The 12431-nt window shown below is 35.5% G+C and overlaps 1 protein-coding gene across 28 annotated transcripts in view; it reads right to left on the reverse strand.

Moving 5' to 3' along the window:
- Mbnl1 (muscleblind like splicing regulator 1) overlaps positions 1 to 12431 on the reverse strand; it is a 185781-nt gene that overhangs the window by 19167 nt on the left and 154183 nt on the right. For all 28 annotated transcript variants that reach the window (XM_074073976.1, XM_074073967.1, XM_074073954.1 and 25 more), the window contains one exon: positions 8448 to 8648. In XM_074073976.1, the coding sequence (XP_073930077.1) occupies positions 8448 to 8648 (201 nt within the window). The remainder of the gene's footprint in view (positions 1 to 8447; positions 8649 to 12431) is intronic.

A 12431-nucleotide genomic window follows, 5' to 3' on the forward strand; every position in this document is an offset into this window, starting at 1 on the left:
AATAACTAACTGGTACTCTTTCAAAGTATCAAGGTCTTAAGACAAAGAAAGATTAAGACAATATCAAAGACCGGGCAATTCTGAAATCAGAGAGATATAGGTAGGAGAACTGATAAAATGAGATTAGGATCTGGGTACAGTGGCTCACCCTGGAGGTGGAGACCAGGAGGACTGTGGTTCCAGCTCAGCCTTGAAAAATTCAGATTTGATAGCTTTTTACATGAAGTTATTTTTTTACCACTAGTGATTCATGTGGTAGCCAACATAAAGCAGATGGAAAAAAGGATTAGTTTGTATTATTATTTATTTGTTTTATGCTAATTTTCCCATGGGGATCCAAAGGAAAGGTACAAATAAATTAGTTCTCATTTGTCTGTTCAGTTTTGATTTTTGCTCTTATTATTTCCTGCTGGGATAGTTTGAACTTCCCACCACAAGAGGGCCATCTACAACATAGAATGTCCTAATATTTTGTGTTCTTGCTTCAAAAAAAAACTTCCCAAAGCTTTTAAAACATAGACTTCAAGGAAATGACTTCTATGCTCCCAAGGTACTTTCACAAACTAAGCAAATGCAGATACTGAACTCTTCATTTTGGAGTTAAATGAGAAACTGAAACTTTTCTATGATTTAAAAAGTGAATGTTTCCTAGGTTTATATAAACGAACTGCATTTAAATCTTCACCTCCCATTATATTCATATCTCTGTTACAGAGGGAAGAGTTTCTTAAGAAGAGCTGCATAATTTGGGTCTTCCAACATCTTAAAGAGAACATTGTAAGTAACATCCAGCTCTGCTGGAAACTTTATGCTAGCTAAAGCTTCCTATTCCATAAGCATAGCAATTGGCCAACTCCACTCACCACTCCTTTCAATTTATTTAAGTTTTGAAAGTTTACTAAATACCTACCATGTGCTAGACAGACACACTCTGAGAGACACAACTTTCCTTATTTCTGGCTGAGCAAGAGGAGTGATTGGTGAGGCTTTCTAAAACCCAGGTTACCGGTACCTCACCAAAACTCGAGGCTCATCACCAGAGACAGAAGAAACATGGAACTGAAGTAAAAGCAGGTATCTACCACAGCACAATCAGAGGGGCTACTTTTCTGTTTAAGCAAACCCATGTCAGTACAGCCCCATCCAACAGGAAGGAAACGTGACAGCAAACTTCTTGAGAGACATGTGGTCTCTCACTACCGCTGCCAATTCTCAGTGTTTCCTACTTTTCTGAATTAACTGGAAAGGAACTGGGGCAGCAGGAGAACTGCCATTCTATTTTTCAACTTTGAAAGAAATAATATCTAAAAGTCTGCTTTTTCCTTTTTGTGTATGAGTGTGATTTTTATAGATTAAGGACTGGTTTATTATAATTTTGTACTTTATTCTTTTGTGGAATGCAGTTAGGAGGAATTCTAAAAATATTTAAGCACAGTTGATAACTAGGAATTAGAGTATGTCATAAAACCAGCTATTTCTGAGATTTCAAAGTCAGCTTTCACATGATATGCATTTGACTTTCATATTTTTACTTTCCAGTTTAAGTTTCTCTTGATAGAAGAAATATATTGAAATAGTTCCTCTCACATTACTTTAGCCTTTGGAAAAATGAAGGAAAAGAAAGTCTCTTGTGAAAGCTTGTACTGGTGAGAGGTCATGACAGAAAGGCAGGAAGAGAGTGCTTAGTACTAGATGTGCATTGGATTCTAGATCCAATCTGACGGAACAAAATTCCAAGAGCGTTTAAAACACATTCTTTCCTAACAGTTGCCATCAATAAAATGTGATCTACCCCTTCCCTGGTGAGTATAGGTTTGGCCTGCTTTCTCTGATAACTCAAGAAAAGTATAGACTATGCTGACCTCCTCCACCCAAAAAAACTTTTAGATATAGTTTTATGTTAGCAAATTATAATTGACAAAAAAATTCCAACTAATTTAATCAATTTAATAAATTAATTAGTTCCAGGATAAGAAATTGTAAGATGTACCATATAGAGAACTTGGAATGGAGAAGATAAAACTAAATCTAAAATCTTTTTAGAGTGTGGATCATATTTCCTTCTTAATTGCAGGATCCATTGGTATCATTTGATTACCTATGAAATCTTTAAAATGGAAACACCGTTAACAACAATTTCAATAGGTTGTGATTACTGCATAAGAGAAATCATAGACAGCTTATAACCATCATTCAAATCTGTTTACAATAAGCTGTTCCATTATTTGATCTCTGTTTTTTAAAATATAACAGACATATTTCAAAACTGTCAAAATAACAATAAGCTTGGTGGGAGTATTAAATTCTGCAAGCAAAGGTACTGCGATCCTAAGGAAATTAATGTTAATGTTTGCATTAATTCAATACTGGAGAGTCACTTGCACATTTTTTTCGGAACACAAAACAGACTACTTTAAAGTACTTTGAAGTAGTATGCTTTATACTCCTCAAATTTGTGTAATTAATTCAGCTATCCTTGGAGAATAACATCTAAAAGCAGGAACAGAGAGCTAATTGTAACAGGGACTAGGAATGAAGTCTGTTTTAATATTTTGGACAGTCAATTAAAAACTAAATGGGCAGCATCAGGAACTTAATAAAAGACGTAAACATACATGTTCACCAACAAGCACCATGGACTTCATTTTCTATCAAATTCAAGCTAAAACCACATTTAAAAAAATAGTACTGAAAAATCAAGGATTTTAGTGTCCACAGCACTTCTGGCATGAGTTTACACTCTAATGCAAAGAAATCATCTACACCTTTAATTTAAAGAAGATTAAAAATCTCCACACTTCAAAACCCTGGTGAGGGAAAGGATCATATTTAATTTATTTATAATTAAATTCCTAAGCTAAATATTATAATAAAATTCCTAAGCTGATTTCAAATTTCAGTTAGTTAGACAATAGCTGTAAAATCTGATTCTAAAAAAATAAAGAAAAACAAGCCTGAAGGTGTGGCTCAAGTGGTACACCACCTGCCTAGGATGCACAAGACACCAAGTCCAAACCTCGCTACGGCCAAAAAACCCCCAAACAAACAAAAGTGGTCCTTGCTCCTTGATGCAAACAGAAATCCCTGAGTTCAAATTCCAGTAATGCCAAAATAATAATAATTAATAATAAAGAAAAGGACACCTAACTTAGCTACCTCCTAAGAGCTCTGTTAAGATCAAATGTGAGTTTTCCTTGAAAATCAGAAAGCGGACCCCATCATTATCATTTCAGCCAGAGAACACAAGCATCCTTGTGTATAACATTACCTACACTTTACACATATCATGTATTATTATGTATTATATTACACATGTATAAAAGAGTTTGCCACTTGAGGTCATGTTTAAAAAAAACTGAACATACAGAAATGAACAACCAAGGAATCATTAAAAGTACTTCCAATTTTCAGTTATTCACTCTGTGAATAACTGTGAGGGAGGCTAGACTTGGGGATTAAAACATGTATGACTTATTGTATTTCAAGTTGAACATTCCTCTCTTTCTCTGAGCCTTCTTTTCAATTGCAGATGTGTGTATGTTATTCACACCCTGGTCCAGGGACCACCCATGCCCCTCCCTACCAATGGATCACTGGTGGTTTGGAATCACCAGGTCCTTCCCTTCCGATAGGTGTAGGTTTTAAAAGCAACTGGAAAGAGACTCTCTGCTTCCAGCTTCCACGTGGCCCCACCATGGCCTTTTGTAACTTTTTCCCTAACCTTTTATTGTGACCTTTGCTATGCCCCCATATCCTGTCTGGATGCATCCAACATGGATGTAAGAATCTGGATTTTCTGTTTATCAATGAGACAACAGCAAATGCACAAACCCAATGGAAAAGGAAAATAGGCACAACTTTAAAATCAGTGCAATATGCCAAAGTATGCAAATCAATAGTTGCTCTCATCACTATTCTAAAGAACTGTAAGTAGAGGAAAAATGTAACTTTTATTTAGTTGTAGAAATAAGTTAAAGAAAAACAGGAACTGTGAAGCCAAGCCCAGATTAGCAATTATCTTATTTTAGACAATTTACAAAAAAGTAGAAACTAATCAAATTAGTAATTGACAAAGTACATCAGATGCTTTAAGTAGGTGGGACTCTAACACTCTCTCTCTCTCTCTCTCTCTCTCTCTCTCTCTCTCTCTCTCTCTCACACACACACACACACACACACACACACACACATACACATTTTGTTGTTTGCTTGTGTGAGACACGGTCCCAGGCTGGCCTCAAACTCCTATGCTCCTTCCTATGCCTCCAAAGTACTAAGATTACAAACACGCACCACCAAACAAGCACTTATATTTTTTTAAGAACCATTCTAATTTTATTTAAATCACAGGTTTTCTTTTAAATCTGCTATACTCATGTGCATAAAACTTTTAAGATTTCTTGGCAGTTTTCTAGAGAAAATATTTTCTTTCTCTATCTCTCTCTCTAGTGCTGGGGTTTGAACTCAGGGCTTTGTACTTCCTAGGCAGGTGTTCTACCACTAGAGCCACTCCTCCAGCCCTTAAAGAAAGTATTACACAAGCAGTAAACAAACATCGTCAACAGAAAAAGAAAATTAAGATACTCCTATCAAGAGTCTGTTCCATATAACTGAAAACAACTATTTGTTCCCCCAAAAAGAAAACTATGCATCTGTTTTTCTAAATATTCCCAAGAAGAAAGTCTTTTGTATATAATCATGCTTAATCCATACAGTCACATAACCTAGGCATGCCTCCAACTCCATATTGTGTAGTTAATAGGTATTCCATTAACTTCTGCCTACATGAAAAGATTGTAAAACTCTTCCATATGAATAACCCAAAGTACACAGTAACCAGGGGCCTGAATTAGAAGCTTGTCTCATTACTACCTCAGTAGAGTAACACTTTACAGTACAAGTACAATCTATTTTAAAACAAACAAAAATAAATTCCAATGGAAAATATCACAGGCCAATTAGTTTTCCCACCTTACTTGGAATATTTAATATGTTTTTCTCATGATTTAAAAACGACGTAATCAACCAAACAGCCATCTAATATCTTCATAAGTATCAGAAGGATGTGGCTCCTGGTGCTTGTAACTGCTATGTGATATGAACCACTTTAACAATCATCACTGTTTACCTAAAATCTTTCATAATGCTGGACACAGAGTTCTCAGCAACTTAGCAATATGTAACATGTACTGGTGGAGGCAGGTTTTCAACCCTGAGCTGAGGTTTAACCGACAAGTGCTGGTATCTTCCATACCAAGTATTTTGCAGGCTATTTGCATTCAGAATTATTTGTTTAATAAAAAAAAATTCCTGCACTCCACTGCAGACATACTAAGTCTTTATGGATGAGGTCCTGATTTCTAACAGGACCTAAATGATTCTGATCTCAGTAAAGCCCTAAAACTACTTTATTAGGTGGAGGAACATAAGTAAGACACTGCATTTTGTACATGGAATGCTCAAAATAGAAATACATTCCCAAAAAAGGATGTTAAAAATTTTTGTCAACTTAAAATTTTTCATGATTAATGAACTCTTTTTGTACTACCCTAAGCATAAAAAAGTGAATGTACCTTTCTGTAATGAATTAATTGAAGGACTGGCTGGTTGGTTGGTTGATTCATTTCACTCATTCAACAACGTAACTGGCAGCAGTAATGGTTTAGCACTATTCCCAAGTGGACCTTTTCCTATGACTGATAAAAAGGTTTCAAAGATATTCTTCATAATGCTTTTACTTAAAGATGTTCAATCGTTCTCCTTTGAAGATTGTCGGGTAAATAGGAGACTAAATGCAACGGTGGATCCTTTCTGCATAATAAAAAATTACTGACCTTCTTGAAAACAAGTCCAACAATGACTTCTCTAATTACCAATTCTTTGTAATAAAGCATGGGTACAACTTAAAGGCTCAGTCTTCTCTAGTAATTTTGATAATTCCTTAAAATAATCATTGAAAGTAAACTATTGACTGCAAATTACAGAAAGGAGTCTGCATATCAGAAAATGAAAATTTAAAAGCCACACTCCATTGATGGTAATTAAGAGACTGTCCCTCTTTTGAGGATACCAAGAAGTCTAAATTAAAGAGTATAGAAAATGTATGTTTAAAACGTCTTGCAAAAATATTCTTTATACATAGATAGATACAGCTATAGATGCAAAGCCTATGCTGATATGTAATATATAAATATGTTTACATATATAAAAATTACATATGTATCAACTTTTAGATGTTTCAATACCTTGTAAGTTGTGTTGAACCAAGCACATGACCTAACTATCCCTTTAATGCTCTAGCTGGAGGTGACTTTAAAGATGATCTGGTAACACCCCAATTCTGTAAGTGAGGAATAGAAACTTGATATGAAGCCAGCAAAATATACTAATCTTATCTAATTAAAAACATCTAAGCACTAATGCTTGATTTCTGTCTTCTAATTTAAGATTTTTTTGTTGTATCACAATGGGTCCTGTAAATACGTCAGTTCTCCCAAGCAATTATATAAGCATCAAAAATATTTTAAGTGTCTTCAGTCTATAACAAGGTATAGTAAAAAGAAACAGCAAAACCAATTAGCCAGTATTTTAACTGATTCACACCATTTTCACCTCAGAAGAAATTCAAAATTCAAAAATTTTAAAAATTGAGTACAGATTTAACCTGCAAACATGTGGCCAATTAGTAAATAACTAACTGTGTGCCATCTTCACTGCCATGTCTTTTGCATTCCAATGTACTGTAATCATATGCATGGAAATAACCTTAAGACAGAGGTGTCCACATCACAAGCATGGGGCAGAAAGATGTGACTCCTCATTTCATAATGCAATTCTAACAAGTAAAACTGTGACACTGGTACAGTTCCTGTTAATGAGAGTAAGGTAAGAGGAATTTAGATAAGTGGAATTCAGGTTAAAGGGAAATGACAGTCACTGTAGCAATATACATTTGTTCTGACTTTAACAAAAGAAAAAAAGACAGATAAAATATATGAGGCTGATCTTTACAGAAAGACCACCAAAGCCAAAAGTTTTCACTTCAATTAAACACACAAAATATAACTGATGACAGACTACCTAAAACTGTAGAAGGATTAGAAGAGCTCTGTCCCCACAGATCAGTCTTTTAAAGTCTCTGTTCTGTTTTTTGGCTACTATGATCTATTAATAATTAATTCATTAACATTCATTTTAGAATGTCTGTTTATTTCCTATTAACCAATCACTAATTATGCAATAAGAACCCAGAGTTTGCTTTAGAAAGGAGAGGAGGAACAAAACTTGTTCAAAGGGTGAGCACCCAACAACTTAAAATATTTAAAAATCATTGAGTTTTTCCTAATTCATCTGCAAACAGCACAGTTAATTAATGAGCAGATACAACTGTGAAATGACAAACCACTCAAATGTCCAGGTGGACTCTAGCAAGGACACGTTTTTCACATTTCTTTTCCTAAACTAATTTCACTATCATAAAGGTAATGATAGTGTCTTCCTTATAAGATTGCCTTGAGGATTAAATGTGTGATGCATGTGTCTACTACATGGTTACAAATAAGCTGAAATCTAAAATCCTCTTTAATGCATGCAACAAATATTAATAAATAAAATATTGGTACTTAACTAATTTCTGCTAAACTGACAAACTATTAGTCAATTCCCTTCATACAACAGCCTTACTTTGCTGCTTCCTCAGTAATTATTACATGTAGGACTTCCCAATTCAGGTAGTAGGTATAACCAGAGAAGGGGAGCTCATCAGCTCACTGCCACATCTGTTCCTTCTGTGTCTTCAAGTTAGCATTTTCCTTTACAGCCATAGTTTACCAAATTTACTAATTCCAGGCATGCTGAAACACTCAACGACCACTTCAAAATAAGATATACAACTTTCATTTTTTTTCATGTAGCAACAGCAAAGTCCATGCATCTGGTCATCCTCAAATGTAGCACTTGGCACAGCAAGCAAATTTCTATTAAAAAACATTTTTATAAGAGCACATTTCACAAAATATATTTGCTATTTCAACCAAAATATAAGCTTATAAGAAAATTTGCAATAACAAATTTTGGGCTGCTGTACATGCAGTAACAAGTATCTGTTGTATCTTTATGATTGATGGTGACAGCAACAGCAACAACAACAAACATTTGAGCAAAACTTGCTCTGTGCCAGACATTTCTTTAACTCTGGGGTAAGTGCCATTATTGTCACCATTTAAAGATGAGGAAACTGAAGCATCATGAAATAACAGGCACTCTGTCCCCAGAGTTCAAGCTCTCATCTACTATTCTATACTTGGGTGTTTTAGCTTTTATAAATAATATAGTCACATCAAATAAATTAGGCCAGATCTTTGCTTTGAATTTTTAACCCATTTTGGCCATGGAAACACTTGAGAATTAGAAAAGAATGCATAAAGAAACCAATGAATCATTCCTACCTCAAGTCTGTCTGTCCGCATTAATTTCTGTGCAGCAGCTGCAGCGGCTGCAGGCACAGGAACTCCAGGATTTCCTGTAACCAACATGGGTGCAGTCGGCAAGATCTCTGCTGGAACCAGACTTGGGGAGACAGGTCCCAGATAGGGATTAAAGGCTGCTGATGCATTGGTGGCTAAGCTTGGTGCAACTGAAAACATTGGCTGAAAAGTAAAATAGAAAGCAAAATTTAATAGGCAGACCTCTGCTCAAAGTTGATATCCTATATTAAACATTTATTAAACATCCATTCATTCATGATCCAGTCTTCCTTCATTCCCTTTCATCCTATGTTAATTTACTCTAATTTAATATAAAGATATTTTAGCAAGTAAGCATTCATCAAATAAATGGTTTTCTTCTACAATACAATAGTTAAAATACCCATTACGTTCTCCACAGGGCTTTACAAGTCTGGGGTCTTTGTAATACTTGGGATTTCCGTTTAAGTGACACATCAATGACTTAATGTGGAAAACTTTTGTGGTCCCCTAGTCTCCATCTTTTTCCTAACTAAATCCTAGAAACTTGTCCAAGAAATAAATTTCATGATCGCCATGTTAGTGTGCCTTAAAAATCCGTTTATGATGCTAACTGGCTGAAAGTGTTCTACTATCTGGGTAAGCACAGCAGAACTCCCAGAGGATGACAGAGTTTCACAATCAATGCAAATTGTTAATAAATGCCACAGCGTGTGAAAGGTGCCATGTCTTTTGAGCACATAAGAGAAAGTGTCTGACATAATTATTTGATGCTATTTTTTTTTCAGAAGAATTTGTAAATGTTCTCCAAACCAATCACATCCGCGTGAGACATTCAACGGTGCATTTATTGCACTAGGAAGGAAAAAAAAGCATGAAATGTAAAATCTGAAAACAGATCATTTCCAAAGAAATGCTATAGAACGTTTCAAGTAAATACCTATGACAGTACTAAATAAATCACTGCAAGACAAAATTTGTCAGAAATGCTTTGATGAATATATATTGTTTCTATCTGTTGACATGTAAATTTGCATGTTGTGAAATACACTTTTTCTTTAACAGATTTAAATAATCTACATGATATCCACTTTAACGATTTGTTTGTCCAGTGCAATAGAACACAATTTCCTATCTTACTGATTGTATATTTTCAACAGTGTTTCGATTCTTAAAGTTTAATGCTTTCTGTAACAATAATGTTTGTCTGCGAAAAACAAAAAACTCATGACAAAATTGATCCTGTACTTTAAGGTAATTTTTTTTTGTGTGTGTGTGTGGTACTGAGGTTTGAAGTCAGAGCTTTATGCTTAACTAGGCAGGTGCTCTACCACTTGAGCCACTCTGCCCAAACCTTTTTTGTGTTGAGTTATTTTCAAGGTAGGGTCTCCTGAACTATTTGCCTGGGCTAGCCTTGAACTGCAATCCTCCTGATGTCTGCCTCATAAATAGCTAGGATTATAGGTGTGAGCCTTAACAATTTATTTTCTTTATCTGGTGGTGAGAAATACACTCATACAATGTTTTTAGAATGAAAGCGACAAGAGATTAGATTCGAATGTAGCTAATTCTTTCCTCAGACAGAATTAAGAAGTTAGGTGATGCCAAAGCATAGGTCGTAATCAAGAAAGCTTTGTAGTAAAGCTTTATGCCATATTAGGTATATAATACAAAAGTGACTCATAGTACAAAATAAATATAATAAATTAAAATATATCCTTTTTTCAGCCTGACTCTGACTCATCCTGTATTGGGAGAATAAAAAGGAGTTTGAATATTCCCTTCTTCCTAGAGCAGTGGTCCTAATCTCTGGGTGATTATGCCTCTCAGGAGGCAGTTAGCAATGTCTGAAGACACTTTTGGCTGTCACAGTGGTGTGGTGGTATTGCACTTCATGAGCAGAGATACTGCTAAGTGTCCTGTAACACACAGGACAACTCCCTCACAACAAAGACTTACCCAGCCCCAAAAGCAAATTGTGCCAAGGTTCACAACTGTCCCAGAGGATTCACAACTCTCTTGGCCTCACCAAGTGTTTTGGGTCAAACATTGCACATTTTTACTAAGATAAATGTGAAAAAGAGAGAATGTGCCACAGATTACACTGATATTTTCAGGTTAAACTAATTAGCCCTTCAAACATATCGATATGAATTCCATCTTCAGCTGCTCTGCCAGGTAGATGGCTCTGGCCTGATGCAGGGACCTAACGTGAAACCTCCCTCCAACCACTAAACCATCCCAGCCCCCAGGCAACAGGAAACTGGACCCAAAGTCATCTCTGTGCACCACAGCTGATTTAATGCTGCTCCACTGTCCAATGGCAGAGGAGACACAGGTTGACCTGTACAGGGAATATATGTTTATTCAAGAATATTCAGGTCAAATTTGTACTGCTATACACTATCAGATACAGTACATGAAAATCCAGTCAAACTAGCACTCTAATTTCTATTAAAGAACTGTAAGAAATTTAGCAAAGAGAAATAAAAGACTTGAGAATGGAACCTAGTTATTATCATTCTTTTTCACCTCCCATTGCTTTTCCAGATAATACATTCTGGGGTTCACTTCGGAAAACTGAGATGTTTATGTCACTGTACACAAACTATGATAATTACTTAAAAGCAAGGTCAATTTGCAAACGAGAAGGAAAAAAAGCATTCTTATTTTAATAAAATAAGACCAATAAAATTCAGTTTCATTAAATCTCCTCAAATATACTGAAAATCTACAAATGCATATAATATAGCTGTAGCAAATTACAAGTGAAATAATATTTTTATTATATAAAATATTGACCCTATTAACTGGCAACAGTCTTCTCTCTGAATTGTTTATGTATAGAGTCATGATGTAAATTGAATTTCTAACTTAATTCAGCAGAGCAAATTCAAATCTGGAGCATTTTAGAGTATTGGTCCCCAAGTAAAGTCTGCCAGCAGCTTAAAAAAAAATCTGAAACATCATCTATTTGGCAAGCATTATCTCAAATTGTTCCCTCTCTGGTTAAGTAGAGCTATTTGCTGGCCATATAGACATCTGGTAACAAAAGCACTATACTTTAAAACTTGATACCAAAAGGTGCAAAAACCAAAAAGTACTTTAACACTCCTTCAATTCGTTTCAATCTATATAAATTACTTTAGTTATATTGTATTTTCTTTTCTTTTTGGGTGGAACTGAGTTTTGAACTGAGGGTTTTGCACTTTACCACCTGAGCTACCCCTCCAATCCCATTTGCTCTGGATATTTTGGAGATGGGGGGGGGGTCTGGTGAACTATTTGCCCAGGCTGGCCTTGAAACATGATCCTCCAGATCTCAGCCTCCCAAGTAGTTAGGTTTATAGATGAGAGCCACTGACATCTAGCTAACATTGCTTTTTCAAAGACAACCTTGGAGGAAGTGGGTTACTGCTAGCCCTTCCAGATCACCCTAATCAGATCAGGAGAGCACTTGAACTGCTCCACCTCCAGCCAGTTCTTCAGTTGGCTTCAGCTATCCTGCAGGGCATGGAATCTCACAGATTGCTATTATCAAGTGGCACCCTATTTTCTCTGAAGTACCCATCGGATAATGTGTAACTATGCAACTGGCATATTTGATAATGACCTACATCCTTGTGAAAATAATCTACAGGTATCTTTGTTCCCAGAAGGAACAAGCGTTTGAGGATTGCCTTTTCCCAGTGAGCTTCCTCAGCAGAGAAAAACAAATTACAAATTTACTAATTCTTATCTGTTTATGGGTTAATCACTTGCTTGCTTTAAATGAGACATTCTGCTTCCATTAGGGTAATAAATGAAAATATTATTCAGTTTTTCCTTATGACCCTAGTTAACTACAAAAACATGATCATTACTAGTACTTCCCTATTTGCTGTCTCCCAGCATTGCACTGAGTGCTTTACCTGTGGTCTTGTACTTAATCTCTAACATAAATCCTTGGGCAATTATTTTTCTTTT

The sequence above is a fragment of the Castor canadensis genome, chromosome 5 (assembly GCF_047511655.1).
Source record: "Castor canadensis chromosome 5, mCasCan1.hap1v2, whole genome shotgun sequence".
Classification (NCBI taxonomy): Eukaryota; Metazoa; Chordata; class Mammalia; order Rodentia; family Castoridae; genus Castor; species Castor canadensis.